General features: G+C 56.8%; 1 protein-coding gene across 1 annotated transcript in view; it reads left to right on the top strand.

The window, feature by feature from the left end:
- Positions 1-23843, top strand: part of FCGBP (Fc gamma binding protein) — a 31767-nt gene extending 7924 nt beyond the window's left edge. The window contains exons 3-19 of the mRNA XM_075993075.1: positions 230-800; positions 2773-3377; positions 5376-5943; positions 7829-8421; positions 10292-10886; positions 11002-11201; positions 12426-12567; positions 14556-14893; positions 15508-16081; positions 16425-17041; positions 17151-17694; positions 18687-19258; positions 19526-20099; positions 20962-21161; positions 21929-22312; positions 23312-23583; positions 23707-23843. Coding sequence (XP_075849190.1) covers positions 230-800; positions 2773-3377; positions 5376-5943; positions 7829-8421; positions 10292-10886; positions 11002-11201; positions 12426-12567; positions 14556-14893; positions 15508-16081; positions 16425-17041; positions 17151-17694; positions 18687-19258; positions 19526-20099; positions 20962-21161; positions 21929-22312; positions 23312-23583; positions 23707-23716 — 7359 coding nt within the window. The 3' untranslated portion in view covers positions 23717-23843. The remainder of the gene's footprint in view (positions 1-229; positions 801-2772; positions 3378-5375; positions 5944-7828; positions 8422-10291; positions 10887-11001; positions 11202-12425; positions 12568-14555; positions 14894-15507; positions 16082-16424; positions 17042-17150; positions 17695-18686; positions 19259-19525; positions 20100-20961; positions 21162-21928; positions 22313-23311; positions 23584-23706) is intronic.
- The last annotated feature ends 2836 nt before the right edge of the window (positions 23844-26679 follow it).

The raw sequence follows: 26679 nt of genomic DNA, 5'->3' as shown, positions 1-26679 counted from the left end.
TCATTGCATCAGGGACCTTTGAGCAAATATTTTATAGGAGGTATGGGAGTGGGCCATGTTCACATCTGGGGGAAACCGTTTCGGCTGTGGGCACCGCAGGAGCTCGGATGGTGGCGGTGGCAGAGGGAAGAGGCCCAGTGCAGCCGGAGCAGGGAGCGCGAGGGAGGGGTGAGGGCCGGAGGGCAGACCACACAGGGGCCTGACCGCCCCCTTCCCTCCCACTCTGCAGATCGACAGCCAGCGCTCACGCTTGCCCGTCTCCCTGAGCAACGGTCGCCTGCGTGTGTACCAGAGCGGGACACAGGGCGTGGTGGAGCTGGACTTCGGGCTGGTGGTCACCTACAACTGGGACTGCCAGCTGGCCCTGACCCTGCCCGAGGACTTCCAAGACCAGGTGTGCGGGCTGTGCGGCAACTACAATGGCGACCCCGGCGACGACTTCTTCACACCCGACTGGGAGCAGGCTCCCAACGCCATGGAGTTTGCCAGTAGCTGGAAACTGGATGACGGGGACTACTTGTGTGACGACGGCTGCCAGAACAACTGTCCCTCCTGCACCCCAGGCCAGGCCCAGCACTACGAGGGTGACAAACTCTGCGGCATGCTGACCCGGCTTGATGGCCCCTTCGCTGTCTGCCACGCCGCCCTGGACCCCAAGCCCTTCCTGCAGGAGTGCGTCTACGACCTGTGCGTGACCGGCGGGGAGCGGCTCAGCCTGTGCCGCAGCCTCGGTGCCTACGCCCAGGCCTGCGTGGAGCTCGGCGTCTCTGTCGGGGACTGGAGGTCACCGGCCAACTGCCGTGAGTGACGCCCTGGGTTGGGGCTGGGCACACGTGGCGAGGGGAAGAGGACCCCTGTGTCTGCTCGATACCTGAGCACTCGTGGCTCGGCTTGGTGCTGGGCAGTGCCAAGCAGCCAGCGGTGGCCAAGACAGCCAGGCTGTGCCCGCAGCGAGCCTAAGGCTGGGACAGACATATCAATAAACAGTGACAGTCTGGATGGGGCAGGGCTGGGATGGGGGCACAGGCAGAGGGCTCGGGGCAGGAGAGGGGTACAGGCAGAGAAGTAGGGACAGGATGGGGGGACAGGGCAAGGGGGTCGGGGCAGGATGGAGAAAGTTCAAGGGGGCTATGGCAGACCAGAGAAGGTTCCTGACCCAGCCTGGGGAAGAGAGGGTCCGGGAGGGTTTTCTAGAGGAAGGGATGTCTGGCTTGAAACCTGTAGAAGGGGTTGGAAGTAGCCAAGAAATGCCAGCATCACTCCCTTTGCTCGTAACTCTCCCATGACACCCTGCTGCCTGCTGGTCAAAGTTCAAGCTCTTTAGCCAGATGTCCATCCACTTAACCATCCACTCAGCAAGCATTCCTTGAACCCCGACTGGGCCCCATGCCACGCTGGTGATGTTGAGGACACAGTGGGGACCCACACAGACTTGTTCCGGCCCTTGTGAGGCTCTTGGAGAAAGTTCAGGAAGCAAAAAGGATGGGGGAGGGAGGAGGAGGCAACCAGGCTCAGGCCCAGAGCTGGAGACAGGGACTCAGGAGGGGGACTAAATATGCAAGAGTAAGGAGCTCATTTGGGGTTTGTCTTGGTCGCTGCTGTGTCCCCGATGCCCAGTAAGCCCCCTACCCTGAGTTCCCCAGTGCCTGGCACAAACGGGGGACAAGTGAGTCCATCCATCCACTCATTCATTTCTGCTGTATTTCCTGAGCATCTGCCGGGCGCCGGGCCCTGTCCTTGGTGCTGAAGACTCAGCAGCGCTTGAGACAAACCAGGTCCCTGTCCCCACAGAATTTATATCCTAGGGGGCGGACAGGGAGACAGACAGTGGGCAGGTAAACTATGAAATGTCTTCTCAGAGACCCAAAGAAATAAAGTGCATGCAATGAAAGTGCCTGGGAAGCTAATTTAGAGGTGGTCAGAGGAGGCCTTTCCAAGTAGGTAGCATTGGAGCCGAGACCAGGGTCAGACAACAGTGTATGCTAAATACTAACAGTGATGTTCATGCAGCATTTCTGAGCAGAATCACTCAGTTAATCCTCACAACAGCCTTGTGAGGTCTGTGCTATATTAGCCTATTTTACTGATGGGGAAATTGAGTCACAGGGAGACTGAAGTCATTTGCTCCTGATCACGGAACTAAGAAGGGGAGAGCTAAGAAGGGGAGCAGCCAGTGCAAAGGCCCGGAGGTCAGAGTGTGAGGACAGGGGAGGAGGGGGGGCCTGGGGCGGGGGCAGAGGGAGCCGCAGGGGGGGTGAGAGGAGATGAGGGCAGAGAGCTGATGGGGGCCGATGGGGCAGGGCCTCATGGGCCACAAGCAAGACTCGGGCTTTTGCCCAAGTGAGATGGAGCCATGGGAGGGCTCTGGGAGGGGGAAGGACCTGATGTGACCCAGATTTCACAGGTCCCTCTGGCTGACGTGAGGGACAGACTGTGGGCAGGGCGGGAGCAGGGGGAGGACCAAGCAGGAGGCTCCTGCAGTGTGTAGGATCAGGAGGTGGATTCTGGGTAGATTTTGAACATGGAGCTTGCAGAATTTACGGACAGATTGTTTGTTTAGTGAATGGGGGTGGAGAGGGGGTAACTGCATCCCTTACGTTCAGGGCCTGAGCGCCAGAAGGATGCAAGTGCCACTAGCTGAGCTGGCCAGCTCTGCGGGAGGAGCAGGATTTGGGGAGGGAAGTCCTGGGCGCCCTTCCCCACGGGGCGCCCCTCGAGGGCCCCTGCCGGGCTGGCCTGACCCGCCCTCTCCCGTCTCCCGTCCCCCCGCAGCCCTGTCCTGCCCGGCCAACAGCCGCTACGAGCTGTGCGGCCCCGCCTGCCCGGCCTCCTGCAACGCGGAGGCGGCGCCGTCCAACTGCTCCGGGCGCCCGTGCGTGGAGGGCTGCGTGTGTCTCCCGGGCTTCGTGGCCAGCGGCGACCAGTGTGTGCTGGCCTCGTCCTGCGGCTGCGTCTTCCAGGGCCACCTGCTGGCGCCGGGCCAGGAGGTGTGGGAGAACGAGCTGTGCCGGCGGCGCTGCACCTGCGACGGCGACACCCACCAAGTGAGCTGCCGCGACACGCAGGGCTGCCCGGCCGGCCAGCGCTGCAGCGTCCAGAACGGCCTCCTGGGTTGCTACCCCGACAACTTCGCGAGCTGCCAGGCGTCCGGGGACCCGCATTACTTGAGCTTCGACGGCCGGCGCTTCGACTTCATGGGCACCTGCACGTACCTGCTGGTGGGCTCCCTGGGCCAGGACGCGGCGCTGCCCACGTTCCGGGTGCTGGTGGAGAACGAGCACCGCGGCTCCCAGACCGTGAGCTACACGCGCGCCGTGCAGGTGGAGGCCGGCGGGGTGACGGTGGTCGTGCGCCGCGAGTACCCGGGCCAAGTCCTGGTGAGTGTCGCTGTGCCCAGGGCTCGGGGGAAGGGCGAGAAACCCCCTCTGAAGAGCAGCGGCCGGGATCCTGGCTGGGGCCGAGCTGAGCGTCCGTTAGAAGATCTTGTGGCCAGGGGTTAAGGCGCAGGCCCCCACGCCGGCGGTGCTGCTGTCTTTGCCCGGTGACATCGTCTGGCAGCCTCAATGTTGTCTTTTGTCAGAGGGAATAATAAGAGGCGGCCCCCTGGGTGGGAAGCACTTCACAGAGTGGTCGTGGGACGTGCTGAGCTAATGCCGTGGGGCATTTGAAAGAGGCTTTGGTGTGAGCAAATGTTCAGTAGATGTTGGCTGCTGTTATTTTTATTGTTATGAGCCCTTGGGATTGTAGATCTGTGCGTTTTCTGGGGGACAGTGAACTTTCAGAGAGCAAGGTGACATGTCAGACGGCATGTGAAATGGCAGGTGCTTGGGGGGTGCTAGACCAGGGTGGGGGAGGCGGTGGGCTCACGGGTGAGCCCACGTGGCCAGGGGTTCCTGAGCAAAGGGTTCTCAGAGGGGCCCCCACACAGAGCCAAGAACCACTGATTTTCATTAAATACAATAAAATAAAAATGGAGAAGAGGGTTTTGGAGCAATTCACAGCAATGGCCAGTAAGTGTTATTGAGCAGTTTTGGGCAGTGGCCCAGGCCCTGGGGAGGGAGGGCTGGATCAGAAATGGGAGACCAAGAGAACTTTCCATGTGCCGGGCACTGCACTAACCCCTCGCACATCCTAACCTGTAATCCTCGCACCACTTTACAGTGCAGGAAATTCTGCCCATGAAGCCTGGCGTTTGGCACAGAGAAGGTTCTAGATAAACAGAGAACATGATTATTAATCTTATGCTCCCATTTCTCCCAAATGACTATTAAGCTGAGGCTTGAATAATGATAACCAATATGTATTAAGTTACTCCGGTGTCTAAAGGCTTGACTCATTTAGTCTCCATGACACCCCCGGGAAGTAGCTCATATTAGGCGAGGAAACCAAAGCACAGAGAGGCCCAGTCACCTACTCAAAGTCACAAAGCTAGTGAGTAGCAGAGCAGGCTTGAGGCCAGGCCATCTGGCTCCAAAGTCCATACTCTTGACCGTTCTACTCGCGTGCCTCTCCTGAAGGAAGAGATGGAGCAGATAGGGAGAGAAGTGGCTGGCAGAGTGTTCCAGGAAAAAGGAACAGCATGTGCAAAGGTCCTGGGGCAAGAATAAGCCTGAGGTGTTGGGAACAGCAAGGAGACCGGGGGGCTGGAGTGGAGGGACCAAGGGGGAGAGCGAGGTGGGAGACGAGGCAGGGACCGGCTACCTTTTGACTTTAGCTGAGACCTGCAGGATGAGGAGGAGACCACCAGGTGAAGAGTGCTGTTTCCTAGGCAGGGGGAACAGCAGGTGCGAAGACTGAGGCTGGACTGAGCTTGGGGAACACAGGGGAGCAGCATGGAGGGCAGCGAGGATGCCCTGGAGAGAATAAAGTCGGGGCGACAGAATAGAGCCATGGGTAGGACATGAGATCAGAAAAGTAGGGCCTGGTGGGTAGAGAGGTTCGATTTTAAGCTGAGATGTGAAGGACGCAGGGTAGGCAGCCAGGCAATAGGGCGGGGGAAGAGGGTGGGGGTCTTGCAAGCAGTGGGTATGGCAGGTGCAAAGGCCCTGGGGCTGGGCTGAGCGTGGGGAGTTCAGAGCACCCACGTGGCTGGAGTTGCAGGGATGGGGAGTGGGGTGTTACTGGGAGAATAGGAGGGGCTTGGATCATTTAGGGCCTTTGAGGCCATCGTAAGGGGTTTGGAGCAAAGCTGACACCTAAAACATGAGGTGGGGGTGGCCAGGTGAAGGCGGGCGTGGCAAGTGCAAAGGCCCTGAGGTGGGGCTGAGCATGATGTGTTCAAGAGAGTAGCAAGGGGGTCAGAGTAGCTGGAGGGAGGGGTGGGCCGCAGAGCCACGAGCACCCTGACCACTTGGCCCTCCTGCGTCTCTGCCCAGGTGGACGGCGTCCTCAAGCACCTGCCCTTCAGCACCGCGGACAGGCAGGTGCAGGCGTTCCGGCAGGGCAACAATGCTGTCGTGCGCACGGACTTCGGCCTGACTGTCACTTACGACTGGAACGGCCTGGTGACTGCCAGGGTGCCCAGCAGCTACGCTAAGGCCCTGGGTGGGCTCTGTGGGAACTTCAACGGGGACCCCAGCGACGACTTCGCTCTGCGGGGTGGGGGCCAAGCTGCCGACGCACTGGCCTTCGGCAACAGCTGGCAGGAGGAGACGCGGCCCGGCTGTGGAGCCCCTGAGCCAGGGGACTGTCCCCAGCTGGACTCCCTGGTGGCCCAGCAGCTGCAGAGCAAGACTGAGTGTGGGATCCTAGCTGACCCCAAGGGGCCCTTCCGGGAGTGCCACAAGACACTGGACCCCCAGGGCGCTCTGCGCGATTGCGTCTACGACCGCTGCCTGCTGCCAGGCCAGTCTCAGCCACTGTGCGACGCTCTGGCCGCATACGCTGCCGCGTGCCAGGCCGCCGGGGCCGTCGTTCACCCCTGGAGGAGTGAGAAACTTTGCCGTGAGTACCGAGAGTGGCAGCCGGGGGGCTCGGCCTTATGTGTGTTCATTAACGTGTAAACATCATGAATGTATTTAATCCTTATGACAGCCCTATGAGGTAGGGTAGGAACTGTGGTTGTACCCATTCGTCAGATGAGGAAACTGAGGTTCAGAAAGGCTCAGTTTCATGCCTGGAATCATGACAATCAGAAGTCACAGATGGTAGGCATGCGGTCAATATCTGTTCAATGACCAGGCACATGTGGTGGCCCCAGTTCTGATTTCCACGTGGCAGCTGTCATTTGGAGGCGAGCAGCAGTGCTACCTTTAGGAGGAGCCTGTCCCCTCCCCAGTTCTTCTTGGTCCCCGTCTGGCCTACTTTGCTCAGAAAGGACACACAAAACGACAGCTAGCGCTCGGGTGTCACGCTTCCCACTGGGCAGGTCCTGGTCTGAGGGTTTGTCATGGAATCCTCACAACCACCCTGGGAGGCAGGAGCATTCCTAGTCCCATTTTGCAAGATGGGGAAACTGATCCACAGAGATGTTAAGTAACTGGCCCGAGGTCACACAGCAAGTGGAGTGATTAGAGCAGGCTGGCTGCTGAGTTTGTCGTGTTTATTATCATGCTCTGGGGCCTCTGTGGAAATTGAGGATCTCTTATTTCCTTAAAACTACTGTTGTCCTTGCACCCCTTGGAAGTTCTAGAAGCCTGGGTCATGAGGGCTTAGAGACGCAGAGGGAGGCCTGTTCCCAGCACAGTCATTGACAGTTACTGACATTTTACCATCCTGAGCTCCTCTACCTTCCACTCCACTCCTCCCTTTTATGGTGGAATATTTTAAAGCAAATTCTAGACACATGAGTCCTCCCATAACTACTTCAGTAAGCGCCTGTTATTCAGTAACAGAAAACGACTTTTAAGAAACATGACCACATGCCGTGACCGAGGAACTAAATCTTCCATTTGATTTCATTTTAATTAACTTGCCTTTAAATGGCCACAAGTGGCTAGTGGCTACCATATTGGACAGCACAGATAGAGGCTTGATTTGGTTCAGTTTTAGTCTTTTTCTTTTGTGTTTTGATAGACTGGAGTGGCTAGAGTTTGGGGAGTGGAGCGGGAAGGTTTTGTTTTGTTTTGTTTTTTTCCTCTTTATAACACTGGCTAGATATTTTATTTTATTTTATTATTTTTTGAGACAGAGTCTCGCTCTGTTGCCCGGGCTAGAATGCCATGGCCTCAGCCTGGCTCACAGCAACCTCAAACTCCTGGGCTCAAGTAATCCTCCTGCCTCAGCCTCCCGAGTAGCTGGGACTACAGGCATGCACCACCATGCCCGGCTAATTTTTTCTATATATTTTTGTTGTCCAATTAATTTCTTTCTATTTTTAGTAGAGATGGGGTCTCACTCTTGCTCAGGCTGGTTTCAAACTCCTGATCTTGAATGATCTGCCCGCCTTGGCCTCCCAGAGGCTAGGATTACAGGCATGAGCCACCACGCCCGGCCTGGCTAGATATTTTAATTACTACTCTAGAAGGCAGAAGCTAAAAGTACCACGTTCACAAATACACTGCGGAGATCACACACACGCATATGTGTGTTTAAAATATGTGCCACATACCAACATCCTCTAACCAGCTGGAATAAGGTCATTAAAGACATAATAGATAACTCCAAACCACAGTTAAAGTGGAAAATAATCTTAATTATCAGGATCTGGTTAACCGTGATATAGTGTGTTCCCTAGGCCCAACTGAACACAGGGACCCCTTGCAACTGGACCACTTATATGTGAGTGTGCATGAGCACGTGTGTGCACACGTATGTGTTGTCGGGTGGGGGGTCAACCGTGTCCCCCTGGGAGCAGGCAGTCCTGATCTCGATGGCTCTCTCCCTGCAGCGATGAGCTGCCCTCCCCACAGCCACTACGAGCCGTCTACCCACGGCTGCCCGCTGTCCTGCGGAGACCTTCCAGTGTCCGGGGGCTGCGGCTCCAAAGACTACGAGGGCTGCGTGTGCGACGACGGCTTTGCGCTCAGCGGTGAGTCCTGCGTGCCCCTGGCCGCCTGCGGCTGCGTGCACCAGGGCACCTACTACCCGCCGGGCCAGACCTTCTACCCGGGCCCCGGGTGCGATGCCCTTTGCCACTGCCAGGAGGGTGGACTGGTGTCCTGTGAGCCTTCCGGCTGCGGCCCCCACGAGGCCTGCCAGCCATCCGGCGGCATCCTGGGCTGCGTGGCTGTGGGCTCCGTCACCTGCCAGGCGTCGGGAGACCCCCATTACACCACCTTCGATGGCCGCCGCTTCGACTTCATGGGCATGTGCGTGTACACGCTGGCTCGGACCTGCGGGACCCGGCCTGGCCTGCACCAGTTCGCCGTCCTGCAGGAAAACGTGGCCTGGGGCAACGGGAAAGTCAGCGTGACCAGGGTGATCACGGTCCAGGTGGCTAACTTCACCCTGCGCCTGGAGCAGGGTCAGCAGAAGGTCACGGTGAGTGCAGAGGGCCCTGGGGTGGCGGTGACCGGTGGGTGGGGCACAGGCAGTGCCCGGCCCAGGAGCAGGGTCCCCAGAGCCTGGAGTGGTCCCCGGGGAGAGAAGGCACTGGTCACAGCCAGAGTGGGAAGCCAAGGGGGTGGGAGGCCTCAGGAACCTGGGACCTGCTCCCGTGTGGCTTCGTTTCTCCCCTCTGTCCCTCCGTCTCACATCTCTCTGCCCCTGGGTGCACTGACTGTCCCCACCGAATGTCTCTCCCACGCCCTCCTCCCTTTGTCCCCACCCTCTGCCTGCTTCACCCCTGGTCCCTGCCCTGGCCCCCTCCCTGGCCTCCCACCCATCAGCAGGATGTAGTGCAGTTAGAGCGGGGGGAGAGTTCAAGGACAGAGGACAATCGTGGGTGATACTGTCACCCCGTTAATAATAGTAACAGCAGCTACAGTTTTGCGATGGCTGCCCCCAGACCTTGTAAGCGGCTAAGCACTCCACGTCCCCGGTGCCATTCTACGCTCACAACCGTAGCTGGTGGCACTGTCATTTGCTTGATTCTAGAGAGGGGGAGGTCCCAGCACCGACCCAAAGCCCCCAGCAAAGGCAGGATTTGAACCCTTGTGCTGCTCTGCGGGGCTTTTCTAACAGAGAAGATTCGGTCTCAGAGGAGACTGGCATTTCCGTGACACTAGAGGGGCTTGCCCTGAGATCCCGCTGAAATGCGGGCACGCGGCCGCTGCTCCGGTGGCGGTGGTGACAAGCCTACCGATGAACAACTGACTTTACCAGGCGCTCACTGCACACTGCGCATGCGTGGCATGATTTAATACACGTGTTCAATACATGTAGCCTAATGTAGCCCATGTTCCTGCTACAGCTCCTGACATAGAGTTGGCTCTGAATATAGAGGGGTTGTTGGTGTTCATGTTATTTGCATGTCACTGAATTCCCCACCTTCCTTATGAGGTGGAAATTATTAGTATCCCCTGCTTTACAGACAGGAAACTGAGGCACAGAGAGGAAGTCACTTGCCCTTCACCACCGCCTGGCCCTGCTTGGGCAGTGTGGCGGCTGATTATGATTTTAGGAGACTCAGCCCGGAGTGAGTCTTTCTCCCACCTTCTCCTCTAACTTTTCACACATCCAAAAGAATCCAGCGCCCACAGTGTTTGCAATAAGGAAGGACGGACAAGCAGGTTGATCAGGGGTGGATTTACAAGGCGTTGTTGGTGCCCTGATGGCCTTTAGCTAAAACCACGGGTCCTCATGTCATGAGTTGTCACCCCATGGGGACCTGTGCTGGCTTCCTGTGGCTTCCGTAACCAATTACCCCAAGCGTGTGGCTGCAGACAACAGAAATGTACTTTCTCGCAGTTCTGGATGCCAGAAGGCCAAAACCAAGGTGCCTCAGGGCCACACCCCTGCCAAGGGGACCAGGGGAGGACCCAGCTCTGGTGGCTGCAGATGTTCCCTGGCTTGTGGCAGCAGCAGTCCAGCCCCTGCCTTTGTCCTCACGTGGCCTTCTGCCCTGTGTGTCTCTCTGTCCTCTTCCCACTCTTGCAAGAGCACTTGTCATTGGATGCAGGGCCCCCCCCCTAGTCTGGGGTGATCTCTTCTCAAGCTCATTATCCTAATTACATTTGCAAAGATGCTTATTCCAAATAAGATCACGTAGTGAGATTCCAGGTGGATATATCTTTTGGGGACCACCGTTCAATCCACTACAGGAGCCTGTCATTATACCCATTTTCCACATATGGAAACTGAGGCCCAGAGAGGTGAGGTCACATAGATCTTCAGTGTCAGGCAGGGGCTTGAACTAGGGACCGACGCCTCAAAGTGCGCCTTCTGAAGCATGCCACCGCCCTCCTCCCAGGTGAACGGTGTGGACATGAACCTGCCCGTGGAGCTAGCCGAAGGCCAGATCCGTGCCTACAAGCACGGCTCCGACGTTGTGATCGAGACCCACTTCGGCCTGCGTGTGGCCTATGACCTCACGTACTACGTGCGGGTCACCATCCCGGGCAACTACTACCAGCAGATGTGTGGCCTGTGCGGGGACTACAACGGCGACCCCAAGGATGACTTCCGGAAGCCCGACGGCTCGCAGGCAGGAAACCCCACCGAGTTCGGCAACTCCTGGGAGGAGGCCGTGCCCGGCTCGCCCTGCCTGCCACCGCCCACGTGCAAGCCGGGCAGCGACGGCTGCAGCCCAGACACCTCGTGTCCTCCCGAGCTGGAGGACAAGTACCAGAAGGAGCAGTTCTGCGGGATCCTCACCAACGCCGCGGGGCCACTGGCCTCCTGCCACCCGCTGGTCAGCCCCGACGGTCCCTTCCAGGACTGTGTCTTCGACCTCTGCGTGGCCGGCGGGAACCTGAGCATTCTCTGCAACAACGTCCACGCCTACGTGAGCGCCTGCCAGGCCGCCGGCGGCCAGGTGGAGCCCTGGAGGACCGAATCTTTCTGTCGTGAGTGAGGGGGACACTGAGGGGCAGGGCGTGGGGACATCGGGGCACGAGAGGGGTAGACCTTGGGCCCACAGCCCCGCCCTCCTGGGGCTCTGATCGGCACCCCTGCTTGCAGCGATGGAGTGCCCCCCGAACAGCCACTACGAGCTCTGTGCGGACACCTGCTCCCTGGGCTGCTCTGCCCTCAGTGCCCCCCAGAAGTGCCCGAATGGGTGTGCCGAGGGCTGCCAGTGCGATCCCGGCTTCCTCTACGACGGCAAAGCCTGTGTGTCCATCCAGAGCTGCGGCTGCTACCACAATGGTGTCTACTATGAGGTAGGAACCCAGGAAATCCCAGCGGAACCCGAGGCCTCATCTTGGACCCCTCCCGTTGCCCATCAGCCTGTCCCGTGTCAGCCTCCCAAGTCTCTCCCCTGCCCCCTGCCCCCTCGCCATGGCCTCATCTTGGTCCAGTGGTCCTCGCCCACCTAGATCCCTCCCAGCCCCTGATTTTGCTCCCTCTGGGCCACCCCCCACATGGCCTCCACTTGGTAATGACCTTTCTAAGTAGGACCATGGGCTCTGAGGCTTTAAACGCCCCCAGCCCTTGGCTCCCCAGGTCAAGTTTGGGCTTTCTATCATCCCAGGTCTGGGCAAAGGTGGCCTTCCTGATCACAACGATGAGACTTTGTCTCTGTCACGCCAGCTGCCAACTCCCTCTGCTTCCCTCCCCCACTCTACACAGTCAGTCCTTTCTCTTTGACTCGAGTGTGTGTTTGTCTAAAGCCCACCTCCCACCCAGCGCTGCGAGCTCGCCCGGGGCAGGGACCCCTCCGTTGTTCTCCTCGCACAAATAATAAGAGTAATAACAGCTAATACATACATGGTGCTTACTATGTGCCTATTACTATTTTAAGTGTTTTATGTATGTATTTTATATATATATATGTATGTATTCCATATATATATACATTTTTTATTATGAAAATTTCAAACATGCAGAAGTTGAGGGAACAGTGGACTGAATCTCCAGGTACGTACCCACCACTTAGCTTCAAAAATAATCAACATTTTCCCAATCTTGTTTCATCTCTAATCTGGATTATTTAAAGGAAATCCTTTTTCATGTCATCCGCGCTTTACACGTACTGTTAAATCAGTTATACTTTCATAGATAGGTGCTACTATTGTTAATATCAATTTACAGATGAGGAAACTGAGGCATAAAGAGGTTAAGTGATCTGCCCGGAATTAAACAGTTTGGAAAGAGCAGAAAGAGGCTTCGAACTGAGACAATCTGCTCTTAATTACTATGTCTCATAGTTACTCATACAGCAGACATTTAGTGAGCATTTTGGAATGAATGAGTGAGTGAATGAATGAATGAATATGAATGAATGAATCGGGCCCCAAAGCCATGCCATGCCTCAGTTTCACAGACAAGAGTTTACCCTGCTGAGAGATGGTCCTTTCGTGTCCGCCAGACCCCTCTGTGCCCGGAACACTGGGGAGCCGGCTCCCACGGGGGGTCCCTGATGGCCGCGCCCTCTGTCCCCACAGCCAGACAAGACGGTCCTCACTGACGACTGCCAGCTGCAGTGCACGTGCCACGCAGGTCAAGGCGTGATGTGCCAGGAACACAGCTGCAAGCCGGGGCAGGTGTGCCAGCCCTCCGGAGGCGTCCTGAGCTGTGTCACCAAAGGTGCTGGGCAAGGGTGTGGCTGATGGGACTAGTGACAGAGGACAGGGACTCTGGAGCTGAGGGCAGCATGACTGGATGTTCACAGCGGGAGGTGCACAGGACTAAGGATTGAGGCCTCGGGGCTGGGGACCTCTGGGCTGGGTCTCTCAGGGCCGGGGGCAGAGACCGTCCACTCTGGGAGGCAGGGGACACTGTGGGGACCCTCATGGCTAGGCTTCCCAGGACAGATGTCAGAGACCCTCAGGATAGGCAGGGACAGGCACACTTTTTCTTTAAAGGGCTAGGTGGCAAATACTTAAACTTGCAGCGATATGGTCTCAGTGACAACTACTTAACTCTGCAATGGTGGCATGAAAGCAGCCAGACTATTTAGGTGAAGAAATAAAAGTTTATAAAACTTTGCAACACAAAAACAGGCAGCCGGAGCTGCCACAGTTTGCTGACCGCAGGTATGCGGGAGGAGGCATGGGCCACGCTGGACTCCCCAGGGGCGGAGTTCTGAGGTCTCAGGCACAGAGACCCCAATGAGGCGAGACCTTGGATGTCGGGACCCTCCTCGAGTGGGGGATCAGGATTTCCAGGGGTACAATCTCAGACGTGGGACCCCAGACTTAATCTGGGACACAGAGCCACCCCCAGGGCTGGTTTCTTAGGGCAAAGGGTGGGGAACCCCCTCTCCCCCGAGGGTAAGAGAATCGGATCTCCAACACTGCGGGGCAGGGGCTGAAACCCTCGGGGATAACAGGGACTCACAGAGATGGGGGCACATCTTGGTCAGGGACCCAGCAAGAGACAGGAAGTTTGAATAGGGAAAGTTTAACATAAAAAGTTATATACTTGCAATAGGGAATTGACTCCTAAAGTGTAAAGAGAGTACTAAAGAATACAAGGGTAACAGATATAGGGACTAGCCCCTCCCTCTAGGGCTAAATTAGAGCATGCAAGGATAGAGAAATTCGGAAGGGGCCCCCCACCCTCCCACACTAAGGCCGATCCAGATCTCTTTGGAGAGGGTGCAGCTGCAGCCCATTGGGTGGGAGAGAGGTCTGTGCAGGCCGGAGCTGGCAAGAAGAAACCAGTCCCTGTGAAGCCAGCTGTGGCAGGTGCACCTCGCTGGGTGTGGCCCCACACCCAGGCAGGAGCTGGAAGGGCAGAGCAGGCGGGAAGCGGGACCGGGAGCCCCTCCCTCCTGCAGTGACTCTCTAGCGCCCTCTACTGACGAAGCCTAACGCTGTGGGTGGCTTTGAAACTGAGAGGCAAAAAATGCATAACTGGCACAGGAAGAGAGAGGAGGAAGTTTGGAGGCTGGCATCTTGCACACAGGGGTTCCAAAAGCTGGGGTCACAGATGTAGTGACCCTGGGGAGAGGGTCTTGTACACAGAAGCCCTCCAGGGCAGGGCCTCAGGAATGAGGCTAGTGTCTCAAACGTAGCAACCCTCAGGGATAGTCTTGCACAGAGGGGTCCCAAGGCCATGTGACTTAGATTTAGGACCCCAGGGTTAGATCTCAAATGTTGGGACCCCTGGCACTGGGTTCTCATCAGAAGGTCCCCCAGGACCCTAGTCTTGGGCACAGAGACCTCCAGGACGTGGTTCTCAGATGTGGAGACCTGCAGGTGGCTGGGATCTCAGGCACGGGGGACCCTGGGGCTCAGGTTGAACACAGAGAACCCTGGGGCTGGAGTTTCAGACATGAATGGCTTCAGGGCTGGCATCTCAGACACAGGGGCCCCTGGGGCTCAGGTCTCAACCTGGGTCCGCTGGGGCTCAGATCTCAAGCAAGGGAGCCCTGGAGACTTCATGTCAAACAGAAAACTGCAGGGCCTGGGTCTCATACATAGGGACCAGAGAGCCTGGGTCTTGGCTGTAGGGCCAAGTCAGGTCTAAGCCCCAGAGCCAGTATCCTTGGCACAGATTGGGGCAGAGGTAGGGGAGCAGCTGTCCTTACAGTGGGCAGCCCCTCAAGATCTTCTCTTCTCTGTCCCCAGACCCGTGCGACGGTGTGACATGCCGGCCACAGGAGACATGCAAAGAGCAGGGTGGCCAGGGTGTGTGCGTGCCCAACTATGAGGTCACGTGCTGGCTGTGGGGCGACCCGCACTACAACTCCTTCGATGGCCAGAGCTTTGATTTCCAGGGCACCTGTAACTATGTGCTGGCAACAACTGCCTGCCTGGGGGTCAGCGCCCAGGGCCTGACACCCTTCACTGTCACCACCAAGAACGAGAACCGGGGCAACCCTGCCGTGTCCTACGTGAGGCTCGTCACCGTATCTACCCTTGGCACCAACATCTCCATCCACAAGGACGAGACTGGCAAAGTTCGGGTACGTCTGGCAGGATGAGTCCCCTGGTAGGACCAGAGGAGTCCTGGAGGGCACAGTTGGCAGCTCAAAGTTCTCTGTCTTCACCCCGGCCTGAAACAAAATGACAACAAAAACAACTAATTACAGCAAAAAGAGCACCTTTTTACTGGGAATTAAAGGAGCCTGACCCTCTGCTAAGGGCTTTAATGTAGGATTTCAGCACAGCGCAGGCTCTGAATACCTGGCGGCGAGTGCAAGGAAGAGATGTCCAGACACCCAGAGATGCACAGAGAATGAGAAGGGATAGAGGAAGAGAAGAGAGACAGAGACAGAGAGAAACTTGAGAGAGAAAGAAGGGAAGATGCAGAGATAGAGAGACAGACCTAGGTGAAGAGACAGGGAGGGACACAGAGACAGAGACAGAAAGGGGGGAGACAGAGGTCAGGAGAGAGATCTAGAAAGAGCAGAGTGAGGTTTTATTCCCTGGGGCCTGGACTAGGACAGATGTCCACAGTGTTCGTCAAATAACAATGCAAAGGCCTTGGTAGGAAGGGAGGGAGGCGGGGGCTGGAGCCGGGCCCACTCACCTCCAGTAAGTCACCTCTGCCTCCCTCCCCCCCCCCTCCGTCCGGCAGGTGAATGGGGTGCTGACTGCGCTGCCTGTCTCCGCGGCCGGGGGGCGGCTTTCAGTGACCCAGGGCGCGTCCAAGGCGGTGCTGGCGACTGACTTCGGGCTGCAAGTCAGCTACGACTGGAACTGGCGGGTGGAGGTGACCCTGCCCAGCAGCTACCACAGCGCGGTGTGCGGGCTCTGCGGGAACATGGACCGCGACCCCACTAACGACCAGGTCTTCCCCAACGGCACGCGGGCCCCTTCCATACCCATCTGGGGTGGCAGCTGGCGAGTCCCAGGCTGGGACCCACTGTGCTGGGACCAATGTCAGGGGTCCTGCCCAACGTGCCCCGAGGACCGGCAGGAGGAGCTCAAGGGCCCTGGCTTCTGTGGACCCCTGGCCCCTGGCGCAGGGGGCCCCTTCGCCGCCTGCCATGCCCAAGTGCCGCCTGACAGCTTCTTCAAGGGCTGTGTTCTGGATGTCTGCCTGGGCGGCGGGGCCCACGACATACTTTGCCAGGCACTGGCTTCCTATGCTGCCGCCTGCCAGGCCGCTGGGATTGTCATCGAGGACTGGCGGACGCAGGCCGGCTGTGGTGAGTGTTGGGGCAGCAGGGCAGGAGCTGGGGGGGACCGGGTCCTGTCTCTGTGGGGCTGGTTTGGTTTCACTCCAGTCCCTCTGGAGTCTTTTTGTTCATTTCTCTCTGTGTCTGTCTTTCTGTCACTTGGCGCTTCTCTCTGCGTCTCGTTTGATTGTCTCTGTCTCTGTTCCTCATTCTTTCTCCCTGCATCTCCCTCGGTTTCTGTTTGGGTCTCTCTGTGTCTCTTGTTTCTTTCTCTGTGTCCCTCTCTGTCTCTGTCCCCTCCCGCCCTGTCCTCGGACACTCCTGACACTATTCTTTCTGGTTTTCTCCTCCCCGCTCCCCCATCCTCCCACAGAGATGACCTGCCCGGAGAACAGCCACTATGAGCTCTGTGGCCCACCCTGCCGAGCCAGCTGCCCGTCCCCTGCACCCCCCGCGACCTCGGCCCCCTGTGAGGGCCCCTGCACCGAGGGCTGCCAGTGCGACCCAGGCTTCGTGTTGAGTGCCGACCGCTGCGTGTCCCTTCAAGGCGGCTGTGGCTGCTGGGCCAACGGCACCTACTACGAGGCGAACAGCGAGTTTTGGGCTGATGACACCTGCTCCCAGTGGTGTCACTGCGGGCCTGGGGGTGGCTCGCTGGTTTGCAAGCCTTCCAACTGCGGACTGGGTGAAGAGTGTGCCCTCCTGCCCTCTGGCCAGCACGGCTGCCAGCCCGTCAGCACGGCTGAGTGCCAGGCCTGGGGTGACCCCCATTACATCACCCTGGATGGGCACCGATTCGACTTCCAAGGCACCTGCGAGTACCTGCTGAGCGCACCCTGCAATGCGTCCGCCTCGAAGGCTGAGAACTTCAACGTCACTGTAGTCAACGAGCATCGGGGCAGCCAGGCTGTCAGCTACACCCGCAGCGTCACCCTGCATATCTACAGCCACTGCCTGACCCTGAGTGCTGCCTGGCCCCGGCGGCTACAGGTGAGGGGGTCTGTGGGCCAGACAGGAGCACGTGCCAGCTGCTCAGAGTGCCACAGGCAGTGGAGACAGGATTCAAACCGGGATTTGCGCCTCTCACCCCCGCCTGCAGGTGGACGGCGAGCTCGTGGCGCTGCCCTTCCAGCTGGACTCCGGCCTGCGCGCGTACCTGAGCGGCGCCGACGTGGTGGTCACCACGCCCTTCGGGCTCTCGCTGGCTTTTGACGGGAGCAGCTCCGTGCGCCTGCGCGTGCCGGCGGCGTACGCGGGCGCCCTCTGTGGCCTGTGCGGGAACTACAACAAGGACCCCGCGGACGACCTGGCGGCGGTGGGCGGGAAGCCCGGCGGCTGGCAGGTGGGCGGCGCCCCGGGCTGCGGGGAGTGCGTGCCCGGGCCGTGCCCGCAGCCGTGCACGCCCGAGCAGCAGGAGCCCTTTGGCGGCCCAGATGCCTGCGGCGTGATCTCTGCCCTCGACGGCCCGCTGGCGCCCTGCCACTGCCTCGTGCCGCCCGAGAAGTACTTCCAGGCCTGCTTGCTGGACGCCTGCCAAGCTCAGGGTCACCCGGGAGGCCTCTGCCCAGCCGTGGCCGCCTATGTAGCAGCCTGTCAGGCTGCTGGGGCCCAGCTCGACGAGTGGAGGCGGCCAGACTTCTGTCGTGAGTACTGATCCCTGTGTGGTCCACCTGTGGGGTCTTTCTCCACCCTTCCCAGGACTCTAAGACAAGAAAGCGCCTTCTCTTCCTACAGGGGGGGTCAGGGACCGCCCTCCTTCCCCTGTCAAAGGAACACCGTGGCTTTCACACACTCAGGGCAGGAGGGAGACTCAGTTACAGACACCTGCTCAGAAATCCTGGGCCCAGTGCGCCCTCAGGGATTCCTGAGCCGTGTGCTCAGATATCCTAGTGATGTAGACCCCGGTGGCTGGCCCAGTCCAAGTCACACAGCAGTGTACCCCTGGTCAGACAGACCTGGTGAGTTATACCTGGTCAGATGCCCCTTGACTGTTTCACACGCTGAAATGCACCCAGTGACATAGAACTGGTCGCATGCCTTCAGTGGCATCTGGCTAGATTATACACTGAAACAAACTGGTCAGATGCACCCAGAAATCTGGACTCTGACACAGCCCCAGGCAGAACTGCAGGCTCACAGTTAGAGTCCTGGACAGTCCCTTCAGGCAAGTGTCCTCGGTTAGATTTATCCTGTCACACCCTGAGACAGAGGGACACTGGTACTCCAGGTAGACACGCACAGCTCAGGCAGATTGATGCCCCGAGACACAGCTGGCCCCATGCGCAGTCACACCCATGCACACCCCGAGATGCCCACAGTGGGTTCCAATCCTGTATGTCGCGGTCAGATATACACGATCACGTCCACCCAGACAGAGTCACTTGATGTTTGGAAATACTCGTTCAGGTTAACACACAACCTGGCAGAGGGACCTGTCATATCCCCCGCCCCCTGCTCCCACGCCGAACCCCAGTCCGATGTGCTGGACCAGATGCCCACCCACAGTGACGCCCAAGCTGACCGCAGTTCTCTCTCAGGACCCTCCCCTGCCCCCCAAGCCTGCCTGATTCTTCGCTACCTTGTCCCTCCCCCCCGATGTCACCTGGCTCATCTCCCCCCTCCCTTGTCCCCACAGCCCTACAGTGTCCTGCCCACAGCCACTACGAGCTCTGCGGTAACTCCTGCCCCGTGAGCTGCCCCAGCCTCTCCGCCCCCGAGGGCTGCGAGCCGGCCTGCCGTGAGGGCTGCGTTTGCGACGCTGGCTATGTGCTCAGCGGCGACACCTGCGTGCCCGTGGGCCAGTGCGGCTGCCTGCACGATGGCCGCTACTACCAGCTGGGCGAGGCCTTCTACCCGGGCCCTGAGTGCGAGCGGCGCTGCGAGTGCAAGGCGGATGGCCAGGTCAGCTGCCAGGAGGGCGCGGCCTGCGGGCCCTACGAGGAATGCCGGCTGGACAACGGCGTCCAGGCCTGTCACCCCACCGGCTGTGGCCGCTGCCTGGCCAGCGGGGGCATCCACTACATCACGCTTGACGGCCGTGTCTATGACCTGCATGGCTCCTGCTCCTACGTCTTGGCCAAGGTCTGCCACCCGAAGCCTGGGGACGAGGACTTCACCATCGTGCTTGAGAAGAACGCAGCTGGGGACCCCCAGCGCCTGCTGGTCACAGTGGCTGGTCAGGTTGTGGCCCTGGCTCGGGGACCACAGGTGAGTGGACATGGCTCTGTCCTGGGGGTTCTGAGGAGACATGACCCCACCCAGTAAGGTCTGAGAAGGACATCGTCCCACCCCAGGGGTTCTGAAGGGGACACAGTGCTACCTTTGGATGGTTTGGGAGGGGAAGGGTCCCACCCTGGGAGTTTGGGAGGGAAGAGGAGGGAAGGGGAGACACAGTTCTGCCCTGGGGGTGTGGGGGGACAGGCTCACCTGTGGCTCTGTGACTCCCTGACCTACCTACCTGACCCTTCCTCCCAGGTCACCATAGACGGCGAGTCTGTGGCCTTACCTGTGGCCGTGGGCCACGTGCGGGTGACTGCCGAGGGCCGCAACGTGGTTCTGCAGACCACCAAGAACCTGCGGCTTCTCTTTGACGGCGATGCCCACATCCTCATGTCCATCCCCAGCCCTTTCCGTGGGCGCCTCTGTGGCCTCTGTGGGAATTTCAACGGCAACTGGAGCGATGACTTTGTCCTGCCCGGTGGCACGGCAGCCCCCAGCGTGGACGCCTTCGGAGCTGCGTGGCGGGCGCCTGGCTCCCCCCAGGGCTGTGCCGAGGGCTGCGGGCCGCAGGGCTGCCCCGTGTGCTTGGCGGAGGAGACGGCACCCTATGAGAGCAAGGAGTCCTGCGGGCGGCTCCGCGACCCCCAGGGCCCCTTCGCCTCCTGCCATGCCTTCCTGAGTCCCTCCGAGTACTTCCGCCAGTGCGTGTACGACATGTGTGCCCAAAAGGGTGACGAGGCCTTCCTCTGCCGCAGCCTGGCGGCCTACACGGCAGCCTGTCAGGCCGCCGGCGCCACCGTGAAGCCCTGGAGGACAGACAGCTTCTGCCGTGAGTGTCCCTGGGTCCCTCGGAGGACTCCAGACCAGGCTCGGGGGCGTCTCCTGACCCCTTCCTTCTGTCTCCACCTCAGAGCAGGCCCTCCCTGCCCCCCTGCTCCCCTTTTCCCTCCTACCCTCTGCCCCTTCTCAGACTCCTTACCAGGGCCCTGCCTCCTCCAGCCTCAGATTCCCTTCTTCCCCGGGGCTCTGTCCTGCACTCTTTCTGCAGTGACCTCAAGGGGACAGTGGGCTGGTTCAGGATGTGCACGCCATCAAGCCTGAGTCTGGGGCTCGCCTAGACCTCCCCTCCCCAGGACAAGACCACAGCCCACTAGGGCCCCCAAACCAGGACTGTACCTCTCCTTCAAATCCCCAGGGCAGCGACACTGCCCCTCGGATTCTCCAGGACAAGGCAGTGGCTGCCCATGCCCCAGGGCAGAGCTATGTCTCCTTCAGCCTCCTCAGGGCACGACCTACACCCAGGGCCACCGTCCACACCTGCTGTGTTCCCAACTGAAATCAGCATTTCACCCGAACCTGGTGCCCCTTTCCTATACCCCGGTGCCCATCTCAGGAAAGCCACACCATCCATCAGTTGCTTAGCCATAGCCCAGGGCCCTGTGTCCCCTGGGTCCTCACAGCCCCTGTCCTCTCCTTTGCCCTTGCACCCCATCCCACCCGACCCCTCTGTCTACACCCCCTCGGTGCAGCGTGTTCACTGGTACTGTCTGCCTCCCTGGACGTGAGCTCTGAGGCTGTCTCATCACCGTGACCTCAGCACCACCCAGCCTAGGGCTTGGTGGGCAGTAGGTCCCGTTAGCTACTCGGAGCCCGGTGGAGAGGTGACCCTGCCCTGCCTCCTCCCTCTGCAGCGCTCCAGTGCCCCGCCCACAGCCACTACTCCATCTGCACGCGCACCTGCCAGGGCTCCTGCGCCGCTCTCTCCGGCCTCACCGGCTGCACCACCCGCTGCTTTGAGGGCTGCGAGTGCGACGACCGCTTCCTGTTCTCCCAGGGCGCCTGCATCCCCGTCCAGGACTGCGGCTGCACCCACGATGGCCGATACTTGCCGGTGAGCAGGGACTGGAGGTGGGTAGGGAGGGTGGAGCTTCCGCGCTGACCCCCTCGACGACAGGGACGGAGGAGCTGCCCCCACGTCCCGGCTGCGGGACTTGAAGCAGGCAACCTCCCTGTGTCAGTTTCCTGTGGCTGCTCGAACACATCCCCCCAGACTTGGTAGCTTAAAACAAGAGAAATTTATTCTCCCACGCTCCTAGAGGCCAGAAGTCAGCTGAAGTCAAGGTGTTGACAGGGTGGCGCTCCCTCCAGACCCTGACCCTTGCCTCTCCCAGCTTCTGGTTGCCGCAGACATTCCTTGGTTGTGGCCACATCACTCCAAGCTCTTCCTCTGTGTGTGTCATGAAATCTCCCTCTGCCCCCTCTTGTAAAGATACACGCATTTGCCTTTGGAGCCCACCCAGCTAATCCACGATAAAATTTTCCATCTCAAGATCCTTCATTTAATCACACCTGCTAATGCCCTTTTTGCATATAAGGTAATATTCGCTGGTTTCGGGGACAAGGACCACCATTTGGCCTGCCACATTTCCCTCCCGACCTCATTTCTCCACCTATAAAATGCTTAATCGTCATCCTTGTGCCATAAGTGTCTGATGATCGGGTACGATTGAGCCAGATTCATGGGGAGAGGAAATAAACTCCACTTCTTAACGGGAGTCTGCTGCAAAGTCACTCTGCCCGGGTACAGAGGGTTGAAGGACTTGGGGACATGTTTGCAATTCGTCACACCGCCATACCCTGGCCCCTTTCTGTGCACAGGCCAACTCCTCCTTGCTGACCCCGGACTGCAGCGAGCGCTGCTCCTGTTGCCCGAGCTCCGGCCTGACGTGCCAGGCAGCTGGCTGCCCGGAAGGCCGTGTCTGCGAGATCCAGGCTGGAGTCCGGGACTGCTGGGCCTCCCGCGCTCTCTGTTCCCTCTCCGTGGATGCCAACCTGACCACGTTTGACGGAGCCCACAGCGGCACCTACCCTCCTGGCATCTATGAGCTCTCCTCCTACTGCCCAGGACTAGAGAAGACCATCCCCTGGTACCGTGTGGTTGCCGACGTCCAGCCCTGCCATGGCAAAGTCCAGGCTGTGGGCCAGGTCCACATCTTCTTCAAGGATGGGATAGTGACAGTGTCTCCAAACAAGAACGTGTGGGTAAGCTTGGGCTTGGGGGACGGTGGATGTCTTCCCTGGGACTTTGTTCTTCCTATTCCAGTGTCCCGACATTGCTGCCTGCCTTTCTTTCTTGCTGTTTTCTTTATCTGGGTCTCTGGAGTTTGGTTTCTGGATTTGTATTTGTTTTAATATTTCAAACTTAGTTCCTCTGTTCTGGCTGAACTCTTTTTTTTTTTTTTTTTGAGACAAAGTCTCACTCTGTTGCCCTGGCTAGAGTGCTGTGGCATCAGCCTAGCTCACAGCAACCTCAAATTCCTAGGCTCGAGCAATCCTTCTGCCTCAGCCTACCGAATCCGAGTAGCTGAGACTACAGGCATGCGCCACCATGCCTGGCTAGGTTTTTGTTTATATTTTTAGTTGGCCAATTAATTTCTTTCTATTTTTGGTAGAGATGGGGTCTTGCTCTTGCTCAGGCTGGTCTCTGACCCCTGACCTCGAGCGATCCTCCCACCTCGGCCTCCCGGAGTGCTAGGATTACAGGCGTGAGCCACCGCGCCCGGCCGTGGCTGAGCTCTTGAGGAGCAAAAAACACACTCAAGTCTTCCGCACAGCTCCCTACGAAGAAGCAATGAAGGCGAAAGAGTCCCCTTAACCCCAGGAAAGTTCTTCATTTGCCCAGATTGGAAGCCAAACTCACTCAGGAAACTGGATTGTTTGTTTGTTTATCTGTCTGACATAAAGTGCTTCTTCCCCCGGACTTTGGGATATTGTCTGGATCCATCCACTCTCCATCCTTCAATCCATCCAACCAATTCTTCAGCTATCTGTTTTACAGAATGCTCCAGGATGGTCCACCTATCTTAGCTATCTTGGCTGCCCATCTCTCCATGTAGTGCATCCGCCCAGGTCGTCATCTCTTTCAGCACTTGCCTCCTTGATTGAGCTCCTTGAATTTATTAACTCGGGGTCTCCATCCTGGTAACACCCCAGGTGTTCTGTGGCTCTGGCCTCACCTCTGTGTTTTCCCACCTCCACCAGGTGAACGGTCTCCAAGTGGAGCTCCCAGCCGAGGTGTTAACGTCTGTGTCCGTGAGTCAGACACCTGACGGCTCCATGCTAGTCCAACAGAAGAAAGGGGTCCAGGTGTGGCTTAGGACCAACGGGAAGCTGGACGTGATGGTCAGCGATGACCACGCTGGGCTGCTGTGTGGGGCCTGCGGGAACTTCGACGGGGACCAGACCAATGATGGGGCTGACTCCCAAGGGAAGACAGGGATGGACAGGTGGCGAGCGCAGGACTTCTCCCCATGGTGAGAGACAGAGTCTGGAAACCAGGCTTCCTGGGGAAGGGGCCGCTGGGTCCTCACGGGATGGAGCAGTCAGGGTGGGTGCTTAGTTTTCAAGAGGAGGTGCCAGGTTTCTGTCTCTTGCAGTTACAACTGATCAGTGATCCACCGGGAATGAAGACTTCAGGACCTGACCCCCCGGTGGTTGCGATATTTGAGAGGGGAAGAGCAGGCTAGGGGCACACCCTACCTGAGCTCCTGAGGCCAAATGGGAGAGCATTGAATAAATACCTTCAGCAAAGCTGCATGCGGATGTGTCTGTCTCATGCTTCCTCATCCCTGACTTTCCTCCCTGCACAGCAAGGGTCAGATCCTGGGGCATGTGGCACGTGATGAATGTTTATTGGGAAGTGAGAGAATGGATGGATGATTGCATGAATGGATGAAGTGATGGATGGGTGGATTGGGAAAAAAGTGGGTGGGGAAATAAGAAGAGAACAAAATGACTGCTTAGAAGAGGAGATGGATGCGAAGATAAATCATTGGATGGAGAGAAGGAGTGGAAATGGAGAGATCGATCAATAGTTCTGGATTTATCATGCATAACCCTAGCAAGTTGATTTCTCTCTGACTCAGTTTCCTCATCTTTAAAGTAGAATTAATTTAGCCGGGCATGGTGGCACATGCCTGTAGTCCCAGCTACTCGGGAGGCTGAGGCAGGAGGATCGCTTGAGCCCAGGAGTTTGAGGTTGCTGTGAGCTAGGCTGACGCCACAGCACTCTAGCCTGGGCAACAAAGTGAGACTCTGTCTCAAAAAAAAAAAAAAAAACAAAATAGGCCGCATGGTGGCTCATGCCTGTAATTACCCAGCACTCTGGGAGGCCAAGGCAGAAGGATTGCTCAAGGTCAGGAGTTCGAAACCAGCCTGGGCAAGAGCGAGACCCTGTCTCTACTAAAAATAGCAAGAAATTGATTGGCCAACTAAAAATATATAGAAAAAAATTAGCCATTCCAGCTAGTGGGAGGCTGAGGCAGGAGGATTGCTTGAGCCCAGGAGTTGGAGGTTGCTGTGAGCTAGGCTGATGCCATGCCACTCTAGCCTGGGCAACACAGTGAGACTCTGTCTCAAAAAATAAAAAAAATTAATTAAAGTAGAATTGATGACAGTACTTATAAAATGGAGGGAGGAGTTAATGCATTAATCCAATCAAGTCAAAACTGAAGTCTTGGTTACCTTTTAAACCCATTCCCATCCCATGCTGGTCCTCATACCTCCCTAAATAGCCCTACCAGCCCTTGGCAAGGTCGGCAGCCAGAAAATGGGGGATTATTCTTGATTCCTCCCTTCCCCTTGTCCTCCACTCAGTTCATCCACAAATCATGTTGAATTGTTTCAAACCATACCCGAAATCACCTTTCTTTCTTATCACACCCACTGCAACCACCTGCTACAAGCCGTCATCCTCATCATCCTCACCCACGTTGACAGCACAAATAAACATCCTACAATCTGCTCTTCCCCTCCTGTAATCCATTCTCACGGGCTCCCAAGGAATCTTCCTTAAGATTATAAACACGATCATCAGCTATACATTTTTCTTATAATAAAAATCCAATTCCTTCTCCTTGTCCTGTAAGGCCCCTGCCAACCTCCCCTGACTCATTTCCTGTCACTGTTCTCCCTGCCAGTTATGATTTGGGAAGCTGATCTTTCAATTCATTGGAAATGACAAAGTTTTCTGGTCCTCCCACTCATCACATGACTGGCTTCTTCTCCTCCTTCAATGTCAACTTAAATGTCAACTACCTTAAGCCTTTCATGACCACCCCACCCAAAGTGGATCCCCTTCTCTTATTAACTTCCTTCCTAGCATCTAACACATATTGTAATTATTTTTGTTTGACTTTCTGTCCAATTAGAAGCAACCCAATGGCAGAGACTGTATCTGCTTCGCTTGCCACTTTATTCCTAGCACCTGGCACAGTATATAGCACATATCTGCCGAATAAATCAATGGCCAAAAACAAACTCAGAGGAAAGATTTGCCACAAACCTAACAAAAGATTGATATCTACAATATGCAAAGAGCTCCTTCAAATCAATAAGAAAAAGACAGCCACCCAATTAGAAAAAAAAAATGGGTTGAGGATATATATAAACAGGCAATTGACAGAAAAAGAAATCTAAACATGTTGAATGTATACAATATGTCAAGTTCTTCGCATGCAGTATTTCTGAGCTTCACAACAGCTCTGTGAAATAGGCATAAACATAAAGAAATAGGCTCAGTGAGATTAAATAACTTGCTCAAGGGCAGAGAGTTTGTATATGATGGAGCCTAGATTTTAATCCAGGTGTGCCTTTCACCAAGGCCAGTGTTTTCTATTGAATTTTGCTGTTTAGACTCACCTAGGTGCATCTTTATAATCTGGTCATCTTGATAAGAGAGAAAATAAATTAAAGATACAAAAATATTAAATTAATTTAAAAAAAAAAGACTCACCTAGGATCAATTCCCCATCCAGAAAAAGATTTAAGAGGTTCCAAAAATAAAGAAGAAAAAGCAGAAATTTAATAGAAAAATAGGCAAAAGATCAGAATAGTTCATAGAAAAGGAAATACAAATGGCCCCAAAACATAAGGAATGCTCAATTCCACCCATATGAAGAGAAAAGCAAATGAAACTACCCTGAGATATTACTACTCACGTATCCAATGTGCCTATTTTGTAAGTTTGCCTAGTTACAAAAACTTAACAATTTAATTTGTTGACAAGGCTATGAGGAAAAGAACATTTTCGTATGTCACCAGTGGGAATGCAGAACACATAAGTGCAATGCAGAGAAATTTGGCAGTGTCTGGCAAAAATATAAATACATTCATCTTTTGATCCAGCAATCTCACTACTAGGAATCTAACCGAAATATCCGGTGGCAGTGGAGGATATAAGCTCAAGGCTGTTCATTGTGCACTCTTTGTGACAAAAAAAGACTAGAAACAACTCAATTGCCCATCAATCGGGGACTGGTTGAATAAATGACATGTTATCCACACAACGGGCTACTATGTAGATAAAAGAAAAATAAGATCGCTATAAACTGTTTGGAGTGATCCCCCAG

This window comes from Microcebus murinus, chromosome 16 (assembly GCF_040939455.1).
Source record: "Microcebus murinus isolate Inina chromosome 16, M.murinus_Inina_mat1.0, whole genome shotgun sequence".
NCBI classification, from domain to species: Eukaryota; Metazoa; Chordata; class Mammalia; order Primates; family Cheirogaleidae; genus Microcebus; species Microcebus murinus.
This window is presented reverse-complemented; position numbering and strand designations above follow the sequence as displayed.